Raw genomic sequence first — 23450 nt, 5'->3', positions numbered from 1 at the left:
AAATACATATAATATTAAATATTTGGTGAATAAGCAATTATCTGCGTGTTCTTATGTATGGAAGAAAAATAAAATAGAAATTTCCTCATTCTTATTCTAAATGAGATATTGTCAATTTATTAGTTGAAGAGATACTAATTGCATGTTCATTTAATATAGATACCCAAAGATACTGAAAATCGATGCCTTAGATTTTTCATACGCAGTTCAAAATTATAATTTATTTTTGAATATATATTATTAAGTCATTGGATTAATTGATGACCCAGACAATGGTTAATAATTATAAATGGCATTTGATTAGGAACTTTCCGTTTTGAATTTTCCTTGGAGTTCAGTATTTTTGTGATTTTTTTTATATATCTAAGACCAGGATTTGGAGCTTACATGTATATCCCTTGCTTGTTTTCGAAAAAAAACTTGGTTGCTGCAAAATTGAAAATATTAAGGTCAACAATAAATGGTTACAAAATGTATTAATATTTCTCCAAATAAAGTACCTTTCTAAAAATTCCTGATGTGTAACATGAGTATCATATTGTTTAAACTGAAACTCATTAGATTGTCTTTCCTTAGTATCTTATCTGTCCAGTAGGAAAGGGATATTACTTAAAACTTTAGTATGAATCTGGACTGTACTTAATTTGTGATTTAATGTTTAACTGTCTGCTAACAATAAGGAAAACAAAATAAACGATGATAAAGTATAACTATTTTATGACATATCAAATCTTGGTAAATGCATAAACTTCACTTTAAATTAATTTCAAACGGATTGTGTTTTACAATTTGCTAATATTTGGAACACTTAGATTGTTTCTAAGTTTTTTTAAATGCTCGAATATGTGATATTTGAAAAAGGAATTATAATTTATGGAATTGAAATTGTGTGTGAATCAACAAATTTGGTCTATGGTAGATAGTTGTCAAAGGTTCCTGGTTCGATTCCCGTTTGGGATGAAAATTTCAGGAACTCAATTTTCGGTTCTCCCTTGACACCATCTTCGAGTATGGTCTTGAGGAAACGATGATAGTTCGTCGGAAGGTGACGATAAATGGCTGGCCCGTGTTAAGAGAGAGCCATATCTCTTGCACGTGAAAGACACCCTTGTAGATTTCGAAAAAGAGTAGGCTAATGCCGCTACAAGGCAGCACTCGCACCCGCAAAGTGGAAAGGGATTAATATAAGTTGCAAAACTTGTTTCCCAATCCACTATAAATAAATATGTTTAAACTAGTTGTCAATTTTCAGCAATAATTGTTTTAATATTAAGAAGTAGCTTTTGAGACCATTACGTCTTTAAATGACAAGAAAATACATTATTTATTCTATTCAAATAACCTTATGTTGTTCTGTTGCTGTAAAGAATTGTTGATAATTATATAGCTGAAGGATTGTCATTTTTTTTAAATACTTCAAAATGTAATTTGTATCAATATATACATGATGCACATGCTTTGCAATTTTATTTGAATCGACCATTGAACAGTTTAATCCAGTCATATGTAAGATAAGATAAGATAGGATTTATTTTATTAAAGTGTCACCATCCATTACAATATCTATATATATAAACACATAAAGTCATAAGAACCTAACATTTAAGTAAAAGGATGCCAGCCAAAAACGACTTATGAGGCGCTATCATTAAACAAACATCTAATACATACTTAAAAGGACAGTTTTGTTACATTTAAAAAGTATTTCGTAAATAAAAAATAATAAAAAAACATATATAATTTCTAGATGACATGTTTTCGTCGATAAAACATATGATAAAGGGAACTATCTTAAAGAGGAACCATATTCTCATCACACATAAGATAACGAAGTTTTTCAATATCGCATAAATACTCAAAATCAACATTTAAAGACAGGCTTTGGCATATAATTCATGTCTGATATCAGAGTAAAAACAAAAATAAGAAAGAAAGTGTTTTTCATCTTCAATTTGCCAACTATCACAAAAAATACATAAACTGTCTTGTAGAGGTTCTGATGGTCTAGCATATCGAGAAAAAAGGATGTCATAAAGTCAATTGACATTACTGTATAAAGAAGTAATACAATTTAAAAATATACTGTTAATACCAATTTTTCTCAATTTAAATAGTAGACAGTCTCTATCAACAGTATCAAATGCTTTCTTTGCGTCAACAAAATTTAAACATACAAATGTATCTTATTTTGCATTTTTGTCGAGCCTGCAACTTTTGTTGCAGAAAGCTCGACATAGGGATAGTGATCCGGCGGCGGCGGCGGCGGCGGTGTTATCTCACTTCTTAAAAGCGATATATTTTAGAAGGTGGAAGACCTGGATGCTTCATATTTTGTATATAGATGCCTCATGTTACGAAGTTTCCGTCAGTCACATGTTCATTGTCCCTGACCTCATTTTCATGGTTCAGTGACCACTTAAAAAAAGTTCAGATTTTTTGTAATGTTAAATTCTCTCTTACTGTAAGTAATAGGATAACTATATTTAGTATGTGCGTACCTTGCAAGGTCCTCATGCCCGTCAGACAGTTTTCACTTGACCTCGACCTCATTTCATGGATCAGTGAACAAGGTTAAGTTTTGGTGGTCAAGTCCATATCTCAGATACTATAAGCTAGTATATTCGGTGTATGGAAGGACTGTAAGGTGTACATGTCCAACTGGCAGGTGTCATCTGACCTTGACCTCATTTTCATGGTTCAGTGGTTATAGTTAAGTTTTTGTGTTTTGTTCTGTTTTTCTCATACTTTATGCAATAGGTTTACTATATTTGTTGTATGGAATGATTGTAAGGTGTACATGTCTAGCGAGCAGATTTCATCTGACCTTGGCCTCATTTTCATGGTTCAGTGGTTATAGTTAAGTTTTTGTGTTTTGGTCTGTTTTTCTCATACTTTATGCAATAGGTTTACTATATTTGTTGTATGGAATGATTGTAAGGTGTACATGTCTAGCGGGTAGATGTCATCTGACCTTGACCTCATTTTCATGGTTCAGTGGTCAAAGTTAAGTTTTTGAGTTTTGGTCTTTTTATCTAATACTATATGTCATAGGTCAACTATATATGGTGTAGGGAAATATTTTATGATCTATATGTCAGTCGTGCAGGTTTTATTTGACCTTGACCTGGTTTTCACGGTTCATTGCTCAGTGTTAAGTTTTTGTGTTTTGGTCTATTTTCTTAAACTATAAGCAATAGGTCAACTATATTTGTTGTATGGAAGCATTGTTAGCTGTACATGTCTGCCTGGCATATGGTTCAACTGACCTTGACCTCATTTTCATGGTTCATGTTAAGTTTATGTGACAGTCGTAATAAAGCTTTGTATTTAGGATTATCAACATAATATCAATGATTAGTAAAGAAGGCGAGACATTTCAGTGTGTGCACTCTTGTTTCTACTTTTGACAATATTATCTAATACATAAACATGATCTGTACAGTTTCTACCTTTTCGAAAACCGTTCTGTTCATCACATAAAATTTCATTTTCATTAAGCCATTTATTTAAACGCTTATTTAAAATGTCAGCAAAGATTTTACATGGGATAGATAAACAGTTATACCTCTATATGACATAAGATCGAATTTACAACCACTATCATTTTTTGGAATAAGATTAATAATTCAATTTAACCATAAATCAGGCACTTTACCATTTTGAAAGCAGAACGCAATAAGTTTAAATAACAGGTCTATACATATGCTATTGCGTAAACTTTCCGCAGGAATATAGTCAAAACCGACTGCTTTATTCAATTTAGTCCTATTTACAGCGTCAATGACATCTTGTCTCGTAACAGGGCAGTTCAAAGTGTCACAGTTCCTGGTCGGGAAAACATGATTGTTTTCCTTTACCCAGTCTAAATAATTGCTATCAAAGTTACCATTATCACCAGAATTAAATAGTTTTTCATAATCTGTTTTCCATTTGTCCAGGACAACATCAACATCACTACTAACGCCTTCATCTGTTTTTACTTTGAATGGGATGTTTTGGCGACGTTCATTCGCAATACCAATATTACCAATGTATTTCCAAAAGTCCCGAGTGTTATTACTTTGAAACAGTTTAATCAGATCATCCTGCTCCTTTAATTGAAAGTTACGTTTAGTATTTCTATTTAGTTTATCGAACTGATTACGAATATTACAAAATTCCTGTTTTATTTTACTAGTACGTCTTAGATTAGTACAGTTTTTGCAATTTAACCACTGCTTTTCTTTAACACACACTTTATTCCATTATGAGGTAAGTTTTTCAGTCAAATATGGTTTTCGAAGCAATTTCTTCCTTTTATTCGAACTTGGTTCTGTTGGGGTCTTCAATACGGGAACTGTGTCTTTCATCTCTTTTTCTATTAAAGTAACAAACTCTGTATATGCACTATTAATGTCTTTATTTGTGACTTAGTCTAGTTCGTGTTCAATTTTGTCAATAGTATCTTGAATGTGTGTATTGTTGTCAAGAAAGTTCAATGGGAAGCGTTTCAAATTGTACCTGGGTCCATCTGTACTTGGTGCTTGTCCAATATTACTCGTATCGTATGCAATGTCTTTCTTCACCTTTACAGTCCACACTATTGGTCCATGGTCCGGGATGGACTTCTTAAAGTTCAGACCAGTATCGACTGTAAGATCAGACACTAAATACACGTCACAGCTTGTGCGCATGTCTAACTGTTCATGAGGTGTAAAGACATAGTCAACAACTGACCGTCCACGCTTTGATACACATGTGCAGTCGTTATTTCCATCAGCACGACCATTAAGCATACACAAGTTACAACTGGTCAAAACGTCAATTAGAAGATAACCGTACTTGTTACTAAAAACGTCAATTATTTCTATGTCGTTAATATCATCCACACCTTGCATGTAATCCCGCATCTAGAATTAACGTCTCCACCAATATACACAAAGCCTTCATTTTGGTAGCAATAAACTTGTTGTAGCAGATCATTATAGAATCAATTCACATTTACTTAATGTAGAAACTGGAACTTCAAGATACTTTAATATTTCCAGAAATGAGCGTGTTTGTACTATGTGTGATAAGAATTTAATCGAAAATGAATATCATTTTATATTAGAGTGTGATAAATATGCAAATGTCAGAAGTAAATATATATAGATGCATTATTATAGAAACCCATCTACTTTCAAATTGGTTCATTTATTATAAGTAAGAAATATTAAGGAATTAAATAATCTTGGTAAATACCTATATGAGGCACAGAAAATTCGTAACACTTGCTTGTTTATTATGTACCAATTGTATGCCAAACTCCGCTATATGTTAGAAATAGTTTTCGACATTAATGCTGTATATGTATATGTCAACTGTATAAGTTGTGTATCATCTGTTTAATAAGATTACTCTTTATTAGCATGTTCTGCAGCTTAATAAATATATATCCATTCTGGTTAAATGAAAGGTATTACCACACTGCCATGTTTCGACCATTGTCCCATTTTTACGAGTGTTTAACGAAAACAGAAACGTTGATGGCTGCTAGAAGTCTGCTATGTTGTACTTCATATCCTCTTGTAACCTAAAATGGTAATCAAAAATTAATTTCGAAAAATTCCAAGTTGCGAGGAAAATTCAAATATCAAATGACAAAAACAAAAGCTCAACAAAAAATCAAACGAAAAGAAAACAGCTGTCATATTCCTGACTTGGTACAGGCATTTTTTTTTCTTTGTTGTTGTTGGGTTTTTTTTTGACAGTTGTCAAATTGGCAAGTATAACACATCTTCTAATTTTAGGCGATACCAAGTAAAAATTCCAGACGAATTAGAAAAAATTACAAATATACAGGGCATCTTGAGAAATTAAAACAAAGAGTAGTTTAAGAAACAAATAAAAAGAAATGAGATTTTAGATATTTTATCCGTACCAATAGGTTTTATTATTGCAGCATTTTTTTCAATTTTTTTAAAAATATTTGAATATTGTCATACTCTTTCCAAAGGCACCGTCGCCGCGATAAAGCCTTGTGCTAATGCGGCGTAAAGCAACCAGCAATCAATCAATCCAAAGGCACCATTTCACTAATCAGGATAAAGCTGTTCTAGCCAGAAAACGTCCATTCACTGAAACATCGTGTAATAAACTTCTCATAATCATGTTAATGCGACCGAAAGTATACGAAAATTAGAAATAGGACATTGAAATCTTTAAGTAAATGAAAAACTGACAATTCGATGACATAACAGAAAAGGGACGAAAGTCAAACAATAGTGTTCACACAGAAATTAACAATTTTAGGTCACCGTTCGGCATTTAACAATGCTCAAAGCCCATTCCGCATTGGAGATGACATTACTCAGTTGAAAAACATGTGTCAAATCCATTTGTCATTTTTGAACAATACAATATGTTTAAACTACACTAAAACCATACCGCATAGTATAAAATGCCCCGAAATGAACAATGTAAAACAACCAAAACGAGAAAACTAACGGCCATATTTATAACACTAGTTCAGCAACACGAACCAATACAAAAGTTCAAGGGATATTCTCAGGTACTATGGCAGGGTAAGTGGATCCAGCTCCATATTTGTCACCAGAAAACGCTTACATGGTTAACCCCACCTCATTCTGTATGTATGTTACATGTCTTTTTTTATCATTTTTTTATGTACACTAATTAGGCATTTAGTTTTTTCGTTTGAGATGTTTTCCATTAGTGATTTCGGGTCCTTTTATAGCTGACTAAGCGGTATGGGCTTTGCTTATTTTGAAGGCTGTGTGGTGACCTATAGCTGTTAATTACTTTTTCCTTTCGTCTCTTGTGGAGTGTTGACTCTTCGGAAATCATACCACATCTTCTTTTTTATATTGTATCATCGACCGTCATGCAAAACAATCATTTAAGTGAGATTGAAAAAAAACATAAATTATACTTCTGTTCGGGGAGTATAAATAGTATGAGTTTTTTTGTTTTTTTTTTAAGTTAGCAATATCGATTTATATATTTATTTTATATTATATATCATATATTTTTCTCGCAAGTGCGGTGTCGGTGAATCGGTGTTTGATTGACAAACAATCCACATCACCTTATTAATATACTCATAGTGATCTATTGGAAATTAAAATATTAAATAACTAATTTCAACACCATTATAAAAGTATAAAGTATAGTAAAATATTATACCTTGCACAACAACTACTGATGGCACTTTTGTTGTTATAGGAATAAGTATTTTGATTGATGTTGAATCCTGTTTTACACCAGTATCAACACAGAAGATTCTGAAAGTTATAACCGATCCCTCTGGATAATCATTCAATGTATTGTTTAGTTTTATTGTACCATTATCAGATACTACCAATATACTAGCGTTCAGATTGTCTTGTTTCACATGGTAAAAAAAGTACCTGAAATAAAGAACTGATATTAAAAATGACATGAAAAATACATGCTTTAGATTTATTCATGCATGGCATAATAAAGCTATTTGCCGTAGAAATGTATAAGGTTTAGGCATAATAGCTTCCATTCATAAGTTTCAGGTAAATAATTGTGATTGATATGTTCAAAAGGGTCGACACCACATACTGGCTTTATTGTTTGTGTGTCATTAAAAATAACCTTTCAGCAGTAGGTTGAGTGACATTTAGTTTTTTCAGTGATGAAGTTCCGGTGTTTTGTGTTTAAATTGACAGCAGTGACAATATGTTAACGATACATTCACATATACACCAAAATATGATTGAGGCATACTCTTGTAACAAAGTAATTAAATACCAAGAAGGAGGGACGAAAGATATAAGAGGGACAGTCAAACTCATTAATCGAAAACAAACTGACAACGCCATGGCTAAAAATAAAAAAAAAGACAAACAGACAAACAATAGTACACATGACAAAACATAGAAAACTAAAGAATAGGCAACACGAACTCCACCAAAAACTGGGGGCAGATCTCAGCTGCCCCGGAAGGATTAGCAGATCCTGCTCCACATGTGGCACCCGTCGTGTTGCTCATGTTATAACAAACCCGGTAAATAGTCTAATTCGGTAGGTCACATTCATGAAAAGGAAAGGGATTGTAGTTATGATGTAAGGAACATATCCGATATCATCTCTGAAACAGTTATTCCATAACGGTCAACCCGTGATGGCGTCGGAAAAATTTACGAAGAGATGATATGATGAAAGTGACAATATTTCAGATACTGTTATTAACATACACACTACCACACAGCACAAAAAATAATTTCCGATAAACATGACCTGATTATTTTACCAGTCTTTTTTTATCCTTTTTTATAAATACATAATTGAACGATATCATATTATACAACGGACTGCTGAAACCGAATAAGCATCTACTAGTAAAGAATCACTCCAAAATTGTTAAATAAACACCTTGACATGGGGTATATTTCTATTTCATACAAGTAGTATAGAAGACAATATACAATGATGAGTCTTATGTAGACGAAACGCGCGTCTGGCGTACTAAATTTAAGTTATATTGTAACTTTGATAACTTTTTACACCACTGGGTCGATTCCACTGCTGATGGAAGTTTCATCCCCGAGGGTATCACCAGCCCAGTAGTCAACACTTTGGTGTTGACATGAATATCAATAATGCGGTAATTTTTATAAATTTTTTGTTTACAAAACTTTGAATTTTTCGAAAAACTAAGGATTTTCTTATCCAAGTCGTCGATAATCTTAGTCGTATTTTGCACAACTGTTTGGAATTTTGGATCCTCAATGCTCTTCCACATTGTACTCGTTTGGCTTTATAAATATTTTGATATAAGCGGCACTGATGAGTCTTATGTAGACGAACCGCGCGTCTGGCTTACTAAATTTAAATATTAATCCTGGTACCTTTGATAACTTTTTATTAGTTCTGGAAGGTATGAAAATAGTTAACAGTATTTGAATGTTTGACTAACGGTGAATTGATTTATAGATACAGTATATTATAGTATAACTACATACAGACGTGTTTTTCTCTAATTGCTAGATAGTCACAGTATTTAAGTTACTTCGAGTTATCCAGATATATCTGAGTTTGATGGTTGCCCCAGTGTCTAAGTATCTCCGATTGATACCAGCTAGCTTGTATGGATTGTCAACCACCGAATTATCTTATCACTACCAACATATACACCATCATGAATTGGTTGATGGATATACATATGAGTAACTGTGATATTTGGATTTATCCAAGGTTTTCTGAAATAAGATTATTACAGAAATATTTGATCTAGTCTATATCCCACAAATTCAGCACCTTGGTTGCAACACCATACACTATATCAGATCCATTTTGGATTTTATATAAATAGATTAATGATAGCTACTTTACTCATTTATTCAAATGTTGTATCCTACAAATGGCTAATTAGGCCATATGAACAAATTGGGAACTGTTAATTAAAGTATTGGTTGCTTTGTTTACTTGTTTATGTACTTTATTAGTAGGGAACACGGAAGTTATCAGGATGGACAATATCATCCACAGATGTTGGATGCAGACACATTCTCAGAATGATATTTACTACGTACAGTACATATATGACTCGAGGTAAAGTCTAGTGTTGATTGCGTGTCTTTATTTATATTTCAAATTACGCATTGTACAATAGCTTTACAGTAACAGAAACAAAATGATGAAAAATTAATAAAATGGCTATTACATCTAGATACAATCCGTCAATATTAAATAGAAATAACGTTTACGATAAAAAAAAAAAAAATTATAAACGGCTCCTTTTAAAGAAAGCAGTGACCACATATGGATAAATAACAGTTGTTTGATATTCTAAAGACCAGTTAACAAACTAATTTCAACAGCAACTTTCTACAACCTTACAAATGCCTTAATTGATGATTTGATAAAAGGACTTTGTGAAAATCATTCCAACAAAAAATAGAGTATGTGACTGAGTAAAATTAATTCTATATATCAGTTTATATTTACAGAATAAGTATTTACAAAATACTGAACTCCTATGTAAATCAAATCCTGACAGAACCAAATGCTTGACTATGACAATCAACGGAACGAATTTAAACACTTGCTGTTGGAAAAAAAACCCATTAAAATATTAATAAGAAAGAAAAATAAACCTTCTCCTGGTATAAACCACCCATCAATGTAGACATTGAACCAATACTTGTACCAAATATCCAGATATAACCAATACTTGTACCAAATATCCAAGTATAACCAATACTTGTACCAAATATCCAGGTATAACCAATACTTGTATCAAATATCCAGGTATAACCAATACTTCTACCAAATATCCAAGTATAACCAATACTTGTACCAAATATCCAGGTATAACCAATACTTGTATCAAATATCCAGGTATAACCAATACTTGTACCAAATATCCAAGTATAACCAATACTTGTACCAAATATCCAAGTATTATATAAACACTCTGAATATTCACGTCATACCAGGCTATAATAAATACCAAAGACTTTGTAAAGTGGATAGTCGCACGACAAAGCCGATGCTCTATATTTAATTAGTAATAAACATTATTCATACATATATCTACACATATAATATATAATTCAAACATCAGTATCAAACAAAAAAATCTTCAAAAATATAAAGCTGAACAAACTTTAACCAGAAGTAAAATTTACCAAGAAAATTTGACTTCAGATTGACGGTGTCGTGCTGAATGATAACATAGGCGATAAAATATCGCAAACATAATTTTGAAGCGGGGAAACCTAACGCCCTCTATGCTACATATTATGAAAACACCCAGGAGAAATTAATTTCATTCTAATGCACTGCCCGTTTAAACGAATGATATTACAAATATACAAAATTGTGTTTTGTGCAAAAAGTAGACGGATACATATCTCAAACTGACTTAAATGCACCCAGTTGCTAATGTTAAATAATGTTGATACCAATTAAAAGTAATCGTGTTATTGAGACAGAATTGTTTTTTTAAATTAGTAGTTTAACCTAGGTTAACCAAGGTTAAAATAAAGTGGATAAAAGAAATCATAGGCAACCATTCTTACATTCGTAAAAGACATAAATAAAGCGATGAACACTCAACATGTTCCTGACTTCGGACAGGCAATTTGCGAAACTCAAAAAGTCGGGTACTATGCACAAAACAACTAACATAATAAATCAATAGACAGAAAGAACCGAAATACTAGCAATCACCCCTAGTTTTTGGTGGGGTTCGTGTTGTTTGTTCTTTAGTTTTCTATGTTGTGTCGTGTGTACTATTGTTTTTCTGTTTGTCTTTTTTATTTTTAGCCATGGCGTTGTCAGTTTGTTTTAGATTTATGAGTTTGACTGTCCCTTTGGTATCTTTCGTCCCTCTTTTAAGCCTAATCGAAGTCAATTACAACGAATAAATGCATACAAAGTTTTAATGATACAGTGATTTATCAAAAAAAAACATTTTACTGTCAAATGATATATTTCACAGCTACTATTACAATATTATGTTTAACTGCATAAAACCAGGTTTCACGATGTTAAATAATTTTATGTAGATTTGTATTGTCCGAATTACCAAATAAACATATGTTTGCTTATTACTACTTAAATGACAGTCAGCTATTTTTTTCATCTAGTTCCATAGAACCTTAGACTCGTTGAATGCGCATGAGCAATTCAATACATCACTTTATTTAGTTAGCATCACCTTGTCTGAACCATATGTACTGTCTGTTCTCTACAATGCAATGAACTCATATAAAAGACAACGTATAATGAATAATTGAAGCATAATGCTCTTTTGTTATAGAGTGAATAATTTAATAGAATGTCAGAAAAAGATGATTGTTGCAAGGTTCGCCGTCCGTCTATTACGAACACAGGGAAATGTTCGGAAAAAATTACTTTTCAGTTATTTCCTTTTCGTTTGATGTGTTTGAGCTTTTGATTTTACCATTTGATTAGGGACTTTCCGTTTTGAATTTTCCTCAGGGTTCAGTATTTTTGTGATTTTACTTTTTATCTAGACGATTAGTTAATTTCAAAAGGAGCGAATCGGAATTTCGGCCAGGGTATTTGTGGTAAATTCGTAAATTATAAACAAAGAAAACGGAACTCTGAAACTCTACATGTTCAGTTAAGCAATGATAAAGAAATAGAGGGTATACTTCTTCCATCATCAAAACATTTGAAACCGATAAATCATATACAAACACAAATAACTAACAAATAACAATGTAACAGTCTGCTCTATATAGCCTGACATACTACAGCAACAAAATGTGATAAATTAGGAAGGTAGGAAATCATAATATATTTAAAAACTGAATATGCTTTATTCGAGTTACAATTTTAACATAGATCGGCTGTTACATGTATTCTACGGTACTGTGTATTCATTTTTTTCCGTTGGTATCAAATGTCGTGGATTTAGGATACTTGTAAATGATTTCGTAGTTTTTCAAACGTCTGCATACACGCTTAAAAATGCATTCGTTGATCATTTAAATTCGTGACTCTTTAAACACAAAATCCTTCAAAGGTGGAACGAAACGTATTACAGTGCTGTATGGTGTATATCTATCTACGTTTGACACATTAATACAAATTATTAAAAACCACATTCCTTGCAATCTATGACAATGGTCAATCAAACAATATTGGTGTACATGAAACTTTCTCAGCTAAAATAAGAAATTCAATATAGAAATAAGAATATGTGTTAAAGTTGCTAATGAAACAAGTATCAATACAAATTCCAATGAAATGGATGTCCACAACTATATGTAACACTGCGACCGTCAACAAACACATACCAATTTATTATTATAACTATCAGATTTTCAGAATTCTTGCAGTATTTACGGTAACAGATGTTATCCATTCGTTTGTAGTATGTAAACTTTTGATTTTGCCATTTGATTAGGGACTTTCCGTTTTGAATTTTCCTCGGACTTCAATATCTTTATTAATTTACTTTTATAATGATTAGTCCAGTCAAACTAGGGTTGAACCTCAAACTAATTGCAACAGAAAATGTTTTAGTTCTAATCTATATCATTAAACTCCAAATATACACAGAAAAAAGTAACATAAAATCTAACTTGAGGAAAATCTCATTTGGCATTTTTTATTTATTATGGAAATGAACATTGGATAGGGAGATAACTCTGCAAAAATGAGTCTGTTTTGTCAGTTTATGGTTGAATTCTTGATCCATATGATACTTTGCTTGGGTTATAAGTTCGTATTTGACTCTATTATTAATTTTAAGCTTATGAAATGTATAAACCCGGAGTGTTATTTGTATTCTTATTTTGTTGTGAATTTTTCTTTTAAGAAAATGCAATTCATGGCTGTGTGACTGTTTTGAAAAAGTAATGTGAATATTTGGTATTGTTTATATCTGTAAATTATATTTGTTCAGCATCTACCTTGTTTAAAAGAAATTTTAAACCACAAAAAGAAGAATATATGCTCAATTAGTTTTATTCAATTTGAGTTTCTTTGCCTTGACATACTAAACAATCTAATAAATGGTCAACCAATGAATTATGAAATCTAGGTTGTAGCTTGATAAAAGATTAGAAAACACCTTAAATGTTGTTTGTTATACTCTAAAGACGGCTAAAATACCAAAAATCAATACATTCTGTTGAAAAGAAGCGGTTAAGTTATAGTTTTGTTTAAATTTTTATTGATATTTCTGGCTTTTTGAAGAGTTATCTTCCATATCAATGCAAATCTCTACAGGAATTTTAAATTCATGATTTTTTTGTTTTCCTCAAGTTAGAATTTATGTTATTTTTTTCTGTGCATATTTGGGGTATAATGCTAAAGAATAAAACATAAAAATCTTCTATTACGATTACTTCAAGGTTTTGGTCAAATTTTTGCTATATTGACCACAAATGGTACATATCCATGATCATATAATATGCAGTCGCCTTATCTGGATATCATTATAGCGAACCCAAGCTCCTGAATATTGCGAGATATGCACTGTATATAAAGACTCTGTTGGAATATTTATACTATATAAAAGTTAAAATATTTGATTTAGACAGCAGAAATCCTTTTTTTATCGAGGTACAGTTTGCCGGTCTCGATGGTCGAGAGACCCGCGGTAGCTGGCCCGCGTCTACTTTTTTTTTTATTGTAAAAACATTTTGTTTTCTCACGAAACTTTGAATTATCTTTAAAAGGACTTCATTTATTAAACGAAAAGATAAATTAAAAGATAATGCATGCTTACCTGAATTTTTTCTGATAAAGTACTGCATAAAGTCATATAAAATACGGAATAAATATGTAAGAAGTGGGGCATAGTTAATTGCCAAAAGAATACCAATTATCTGTTAAAAAATGAGTGCTCTACATGTGACAAGATAGACTGTAAATGAAATTAATCAAGCTTTTTGATAATATCAGTTTAAGAGAATGTTTTATTTGAATAAAAATTACGGTTAACAAAGTATAGTTTACCGGGTTATCTCTTTCGCAAACAAGATATTTGTATCTACGTTAATCTATAATAATATTTCATGAATGTTGAACTAAATATTGTAATCAGTCTTATAATTAGGATGGTTAGTATAAGAAGTAAAATAACAAAATATTTTTATACCATTCCACTTGAAAAGAGACTAAAATTTAAGTGTTTAACAGATCCTTAGAATTTATTAGTATACACAGCATATATACAGCACTGATTGAGAACGAAGTTTCATCGTTGGTCTGAAGCCTGTTTTGGATTGCTTAGAGAATATATGTATAAATTTTGGAATGTTATTCCTTTGATCATGTGTCTGGCCAATCATTATAGCATTGTTCATGTATCATTTGTATTATATATTGCATCCAATACTCAATAAATTCCTCGAGTTTTAGAGCTTTGGAAATTCACAAATTGTACGCTCACATGGGATAAGAGGAATAACTCTATAGAATATAAAACTTTTGAGAGGTATGTAAAACCTGGATAAATGTTATCTTTAAGATCCTGTATTTTTTATAAACACGGATAAACACGTCAGTTAATTACTTGAATGATGATTCATTGATGAGAATACCATCAGATTGGTTGGAATTTGAATTCAATATTTTCGAATATACTTTGAGTAATACATTTATTGTTTGATATACTTTAATGGTTATATACAACTACAAAATATGAAATTCAAGATAAATAAAAAAAAACGATGTTCTAATGAAAACTTATCATACAGTCAAATCTGCCCTCTAACTATATTATTTATGCGATTGATGCGTGTTAAGAAGACATACACATAGCTGACTTGTCAAATTATTAGCCTTGTATTTTTAATTTTTTTAAGTTCATGTGACGTTTTCCATTGAATTTTTACGTAACACATTTATGTTAAGATTTCAAAAAAATAAGGACAAATTTTAACCTTTGCAAAAATTTAGTACATTTTGATGCTTGATTCACATGATAAATAACTTTAAAAAATACTTTTAATTAAAATTAACGTAAAAATGTACACATCAAATCCATATGAAAGAGAGTTAATTAAATGCCATTTCAGACAAATAATATTCAACAAAGGTAATAAGATTCCAGTGATAATGTAGAGTTTACTTTGAATTCACCAAAACCTAAATTTATTCACCCTAGTATTTACATGTTGATACCAGTTGATAGAAAAACACATTCTCACGTTTTCACATATACAGAAATATCATGAATGCTAAAAAGATGCTTTCCTATGGAAGGTCTGTGGTTTTATTTCACTTTCTCACGTGTTTGGTTATCAGCTTGAGAGTATTTTCTTTTTAAAAGCGAACTTGATATTGTGAGCCAAAAAAGTCACTTACCACCTTACCCCTTTGTGATGGCCTTTCACAACCCCTGTTTTTTCATTTCAGTTGTATGGGGGTTACTTTTCCCTAAACATAATTACAGTCGCTTAATTGGTAGATGTTGCGATAAAACAACTAATGAAATTTATAATATTTTTCAGTTATGTACATTTATCCTACGATTTCTCACGTAAATTGTCTATTTGAACTTCTTTCGTTAAAAGCATCATCGAAGTTCATGGTTGTTATAACACAGTTTACCTGAACATTTGTTGTTAGGTGCTGTCTTCGACACCGGTGTTCCTAGTATAAATATTGGAAACTACTTAGTTAAGGTTGTCATTTGTACCGAAGACATCAAGCAGAGCAGATCAGAAGGGTGTTAGATTGGATGGTCATAAAAGCGCGAGGTTTTGTTATCAATAAAACCATATTCAACCCAAAAGTTGTTCTTGAAACGCCCTGTACCAAGTCAGGATCATGGCAGTTGTTATCTCATAGTTCGTTTCTATGTATGTTGCAATGTCGTTCGTTTTTTGTTGAACTTCATATTTTCTGCTGCTTCGGTATTTTCGTTGTAGTTGGTTGTTTCCCTCGGTTTAAGTTGTCACCCGGATTTTTCCTCTCTCAATCGACTTTTGAACATTGGTATACTACTGTTGCCTTCATTTAGAGCCAGCAGTAGGATTAGTCAAACAAAGTGAAATATTTAAAACCTGCTGACAGAATCGGATATAGATAGGTAAAGACAGTTGGTTCAGTACAAATTGTCTAAACAGGGCTGGTGCTACAGCTGTTATCCATTTGTTTGATGTGTTTGAGCTTTTTGGTTTTGCCATTTTCCTTTTTGAATTTTCCTCGGAGTTCAGTATTTTTGTAATTTAACTTTTTATGTTTGGTGATATGGCGTAATATGTTTGAATTAAAAAATTTTCATTGCTCTTCAGATCCCAGAAAACTGGTTCGAACCCGAGGATAAAAAAATTAAAAACACCCTCGCCCGGTTACACGTTACACTTATATGAAAAAAAACTTTCCGTTTTGAAGGCATAGTTTTATATTGCCTTAAACTTGTTCAATATTCTATGTGGCTCAAATAAAGGTGCACTCAATTCTGTCTTGTTTCAAACACGAGATAATTAGACGAAGCAACCATTAGTGGCGCGTACAACGGAAGTGCAACTACAGTACAATCTTCGTTTCTGTTTTCATAACTACCGATAACTGAAATTGGCTCACCAATTTAATCATGTTCTTAGTGTGAACAATTTCACTTAGTTTAAATTGGCTTATTTACTGACTTCTGCTTACTAAAGGAATTAATTTTAAACCTTTTATTCCTGTACTGTGTACTTGCTTGCACAATGATCTAAACCTTCCCTGATCTCCATTAGGTATGAATGATATCAAACAACAAAATCTCTCGGCAACAAATAAGTGTGTATATTTTATGTATATATCAACATGAATATGATACACATCGGTAAAATAAACAATTAGTGTTCGCACTTTAATATATAATATATTTATATAGTGGACAATCATATATTGTTAGTTGGTATCCACAACGTTTAAATGAATTTGTTGTTAGAGGTAAAAATTAACAAATGAAAGGAAAGTCGATTTAGGTTGCACTTTGTAAATACAGCTGTACTATTCATAGATAATTAATTTTGTTAACGTACTGGTTACACGTTATGATCTCTATGTTTCTTCTCGTAGAGACATAACTTGGAAATGATACCAGTAAACATGCATATACATATCAGTCATAAAGAAATCTGTGGAAATCCTAAATTCAAGGTAGGTTTAGTACAGAATTTCAGTATATGTTTAAGGTGGCTCGTGGGTACAAAAATTTCACCAAAAATTAAACCTTTATTTTTTTTATTACAAATTTTATTTATTACACTATTAGTTATTACTTTATGATATGGTACAAAAATCAACCCAAAAAATTGATTCGGTTTGGCCCCAGATGACTTTTAAAATGTTTAGATCATTGAAAAAGCTCTAAATTATCTCCCTTTGGTGCAAAAATGCCATTTTTTGGCATTAAATTTGAAATATCTTTTTCAACTCATCGGTGACCTATATTTTTTATTATTGTTATCAAATAACCTGTACATAAACTAAATAATTGTAAAATTTAAGAGATTTCTGTAATTAGGTTATTTTTTTTTATTTCGATATTACCTCTATTTATCCTATTAGTTCAACAGAAAAAAAGGACATTAACAAAAATGTATGCTTCTTCCAGAGACAGATTGTGAGCTTAAATGAACGGTGACCCCATTTTTTTATTTCATTTTTCTTTTAAGTATATGATCCAGTTCATTAATAAAAAAATATAGCAAAATCCTATATTAGAAAAAAAAAGATTTATACCCAGGAGCCCCCTTAAACTCTTAAAAGTTCGGGCCAGATAAATGTTGAAAATATGCTGCACAGTCATCACGACCATTGAAAAAAATATGAACTTTACATTCTGAATATTATTGTTTTCAAAACGTTATAGTAAATTGGTACACTACAAGCCGTAAAAGGAGATCCTATGGGAAATTGTATTGTCGATTCTAACAGAGATGCAACCTATAACATGTTTAAGTTCGAATTCCCATTTTCTCTTGGTTGTCCCTTTTCTTTACTGTTTTTGTTTTGTTTAGTTTTTCTTGGTGTGTGTGTTAATGTTATTTCACGTGTATCAGAACAAAATAACTATCTTGAAGTTGTCCATCAAAAGAATTGTGGGATTAAAAATGTTTTGATACTTATTTGTAGATACATTTATTGACAAATGACTATAAAAGCTTATTATTATGGGCATAAAATTAGATTTCTACTAATCATTCGACATGCATATAAGAAATTAGTTCTAATATACCTTATTTTAGAAGAAAACATCAATCAATAATAATTAATTGGAAATTTCAGTACAGTATACTTAAAGTGTACATGCTTTGGTTTTTAAATATTTCCACGTCGTGTGCACGTTTAGTAATGGTTGTTTCAATTGAATCCTTCGAAATCATTATATGGTTATTTGGACACATTGAACATTGACACTTAGCTATGAAAGAACTGTAATGTTTAAAATACGTGTTCTAAATAAAAGACGCTATGAATTTATTAGATATCTTTTAACAAACGCTAACCTATTGTAACTACAAAACACAATAAGGTTAATGTCAAAAAGGTCAACAATTAGATTTTAAGGATAAATATATATCGATGGATCAATTCTATCGATAAACGTACTCAAACTAATCTTTATATGTTAGAATTAAGTGCAAATTGTCTTGAAATAGCATATAAAACAATAACATAAATAATATGATAAACATTTACACTATCTCATATATCATATCTATTATTGTAATTCATACCTACTTATTTTTTTTGTGGTATTTGTGTTTATTTCTTTGTTTTGTTTATGTTGGTCACTAATATTTATTTTTTTATAGTGTTTTTGTTTGAACTTTTGTTTTTAATTGTTATTGCTGCTGTAATTTAAAATAACTTCATCAAGCTAACAATATTTGTCCATTTCAATATTCTGTTTAAAGTTAGTGTGATACAAAAATCGAATAAACGATTCCGTATTTGGTTTCAAATTATGTACTACGAAACCGAAAGTAGAAATTTTTAGAAAATTCATTTTAAATTACCTTCCTGTGATATGTCAAGGACACTATTACAGTTCATTTAATTTGAACAGCGTCAATGTGTGGTTGAAGACATAAGGAGATGTTATGCTTCAAACTGTATTTATAATGTAATGTAAGCATGGTAAATCTGTATTGTATTAATTTATTCGTTTTGTATTATCATTCTATCCACATCTTCCGCATACAGTTGCATTGTTTTAATTATCATATGCCGTGAAATGCGTTGATTATTGACATTTAAAAAAAGATTTTGAAGTAATGTTACGTAACATTTGCATAAGAGGTAAATGAGTTTATTACAAATTAGATAAAAAAAAAAAATAGGCAAATATAATATGTAAAGCATGTGTATAAATAAAATAATGTAAACAAACCATAATACACAACAGGTAAAAATTAATGATATGCTTTAAGGGAAAACGGTAGTATTTGTTCTTTCATAGCCGAAAATGAAAACATTTTATAAAATTACAACTGTTTACATTAAAACTAATTAAGTTTGGAATTGTTAATGAAATATTTCGTTTTATAAATTGAAGTCAAATAGTATCATGACCACCTTCGAACGGAGCTTGCTTATGGTGTTCATCCCCACCGTCAATTTACATCAAACGTTTTGGTAATTTTGAAGACTTAAGTATGTTGTCCATCATCGTGTGTAAATTCTTACAAACATGTTCTTCTATTGTTTTTCATTAAACTTGTTCACAATCATCATTGGGAATCTATTATTCGAAAGCTTAAGGTATCCGATGACCCTGCATGCCTTGAACATGGCTGTAAAGGCATGTTGTGTCTACTATCTTGAATATCACTATGAATAAAGAAAAATATGATGGGAGCAGGAATGTTCGGAATTATTAGTTTTACTCCCTGTTTATTTATTTCTTTACTGGCATACGACTTCTTACTGGAGTATCTGTCCTTTATTCAATTTTCTTGAACATATGCAGAGAGAAGGCTGTATTTTGACCTTTAATGATTTACTTTTACACGTTATAACTTGGATGGAGACTTGCTCATTGGCACTCATACAACATCTTCTTATATCTAGGAACTTTAAACAGCAGTAATATTCATGTATGTAGTATATACCACAATTGTTATACTTTCAGATTAATGTAGAATGGAAAGTTCGGATGAGGTTAGTTTTTTTTTATGATTGCATCCCAACATATAGAAAAGAGACAAACCAGTTTATATAAAACGGAGATTTTATGTGAACGTATTTATGAAAATGTGATTTTCGATTGAATTTGTTATCTTTTCTCTCTTTTCGTCAATATAAACTTGCCCCAACCCAAATAATATTTTGGGAGAAATCACTTATCTCAAATGTATATGTCTGATTTAAAGGGGCTTGGGGGTCTAAATAATTTTTTAGCTCACCTGGCCGAAAGGCCAAGTGACCTTTTCTCATCACTTGGCGTCCGGCGTCCGTCGTCGTCGTCCGTCGTCGTCGTCCTGCGTTAACTTTTACAAAAATCTTCTCCTCTGAAACTACTTGGCCAAATTTAACCAAACTTGGCCACAATCATCTTCGGGGTATCTAGTTTGAAAAAATGTGTCCGGTGACCCGGTCAACCAACCAAGATGGCCGCCATGGCTAAAAATAGAACATAGGGGTAAAATGCAGTTTTTGGCTTATAACTCAAAAACCAAAGCATTTAGAGCAAATCTGACGAAGTCATATTGTTCATCAGGTCAAGATCTATCTGCCCTGAAATTTTCAGATGAATCGGACATTTCGTTGTTTTGTTGCTGCCCCTGAAATGGTAATTTTAAGGAAATTTTGCTGTTTTTGGTTATTATCTTGAATATTATTATAGATATAGATAAACTGTAAACAGCAATAATGTTCATCAAAGTAAGATCTACAAATAAGTCAACATGACCAAAATGGTCAGTTGACCGCTTTAGGAGTTATTGTCCTTTATAGTCAATTTTTAACCGTTTTTCGTAAATCTTAGTAATCTTTTAGAAAAGTCTTCTCCTCTGAAACTACTGGGCCAAATTTATCCAAACTTGGCCATAATCATCATTGGGGTAACTAGTTTAAAAAATGTGTCCGGTGACCCGCCCAACCAACCAAGATGGCCGCCATGGCTAAAAATAGAACATAGGGGTAAAATGCAGTTTTTGGCTTATAACTCAAAAACCAAACCATTTAGAGCAAATCTGACGAGGTAAAAGTGTTCATCAGGTCAAGATTTATCTGCTCTAGAATTTTCAGATGAATTGGATAATCGGTTGTTAGGTTGCTGACCCTGAATTGGTAATTTTGAGGAAATTTTGCTGTTTTTTTGTTATCTTGAATATTATTATAGATAGAGATAAACTGTAAACAGCAATGATGTACAGCAAAGTAAGAACTAAAAATAAGCCAGTATGACCAAAATAGTCAATTGACCCCCTAAGGAGTTATTGCCCTTCATAGTCAATTTTTAACAATTTTCTTAAAATTTGAAGATTTTCAATAACATTTTCCACAGAAAGTACTGTTATAGATAGAGATAATTGTAAGCAGCAAGAATGTTTAGTAAAGTAAGATCTACAAACACATCACCATCACCAAAACACAATTTTGTCATGAATCCATCTGTGTCCATTGTTTAATATTCACATAGACCAAGGTGAGCGACACAGGCTCTTTAGAGCCTCTAGTTCTATTTAATAGAAGATTTCTCTATATTTTTCTAAAAATGAACTTTATCTTATACTTAATAGAAAAATGAAATACAAAAAATGGGGTCACCGTTCATTAACGCTCACAATTTGCCTTCGAAAGAAGCATATATTTTTGTTAATGGCCTTTTTTTTCTGTTGGACTAATAGGAGAAATAGCGGTAATATGGAAATAAAAAAAAGAACTAAATTACAGAAATCGCTTAAATCTTACAATTATTTAGTTTATGAAGAGCACATTCGAAAACAACAATAAAAAATATAGGTCACCGATGTGTTGAAAAAGATATTTCAATTTGCATGTCAAAAAATTGCATTTTTGTACCAAAGGGAGATAATTTGGAGTTTTTTCAATGATATCTACATTTTAAAAGTCACATGGGGCCAACACGTATTACTTTTTTGAAATGATTTTTGTACCATATGATAAAGTAACAACTACTAAAGGCAATTAATAAAATTTGTAATGAAAAATAAATGTTTAATTTTTTACTGAAAATCTTATCTTATACCTGCGAGCCTCCTCAAGATAAACAGTGTTTAATTAGAACTCGTAAGTATCGAAAATGATGTACAAAAATGTATGAATAAAAAACCGGCCGAATTACAGCTGTAATGCAGACAATGCTTTGCTTCAATAATGATATGATCTAATTTATATTCCACTATTTCCACGGAGAAAAAACACAAGTCTGTGTTCTCACATGACAAATAAAACAAGAAACAACTTCCATGGAAAATTCATAAGGGAAAGTCCTTTATCAAATGGCAAAATCAAAAGATTAAAACCCACACAATAAATGGCAAAATAATATAAATGCAATCCTGTATAAACAATATGTTTTATTTTGCAGGACTCATATAATGATGATGATTTTCATGAGGTAATTTTGTTTTTCTGAACTTAATGAATGAAATGTTTTGGAAAAAACATGAAATTTAAATAAATATACCAGTGTATTATGACATTTTGTGTCAAAACATTGGGACAATCCTCTTGCAGTTTGAATTAATATTGATTATTTTAAATTTTCAATTAGTGAAGTCTCGATAATACATGAAAAAAATGCATCATAGAATAGTTATTAAAGGTACCAGGATTATAATTTAGTACGCCAGACGCGCGTTTCGTCTACATAAGACTCATCAGTGACGCTCATATCAAAGTATTCATAAAGCCAAAAAAGTATAAAGTTGAAGAGCTTTGAGAATCCAAAATTCCAAAAAAGTTGTGCCAAATACGGCTAAGGTAATCTATGCCTGGGATAAAAAAAATCCTTAGTTTTTCAAAAGATTCAAATTTTG

At 31.3% G+C, this 23450-nt stretch overlaps 1 protein-coding gene across 14 annotated transcripts in view; it reads left to right on the top strand.

Annotated features, from left to right (window-relative positions):
• Window positions 1-17541: 17541 nt before the first annotated feature.
• The window catches only part of LOC139524664 (uncharacterized), a 71431-nt gene continuing 65522 nt past the window's right edge, over window positions 17542-23450 (top strand). For 13 of the 14 annotated variants that reach the window (XM_071319649.1, XM_071319657.1, XM_071319655.1 and 10 more), the window contains exons 1-3: window positions 19467-19572; window positions 20576-20604; window positions 23000-23029. In XM_071319649.1, the coding sequence (XP_071175750.1) occupies window positions 20587-20604; window positions 23000-23029 (48 nt within the window). In that variant the 5' untranslated portion in view covers window positions 19467-19572; window positions 20576-20586. Of the gene's footprint in view, window positions 17596-19466; window positions 19573-20575; window positions 20605-22999; window positions 23030-23450 lie in introns of those variants that run through there. The other variant, XM_071319644.1, reaches the window with a different exon arrangement.

Source organism: Mytilus edulis, chromosome 5 (assembly GCF_963676685.1).
Source record: "Mytilus edulis chromosome 5, xbMytEdul2.2, whole genome shotgun sequence".
Taxonomy (NCBI): Eukaryota; Metazoa; Mollusca; class Bivalvia; order Mytilida; family Mytilidae; genus Mytilus; species Mytilus edulis.
Note: the sequence above shows the minus strand (reverse complement) of the source record. Positions and strands in the feature narration are given on the sequence as shown.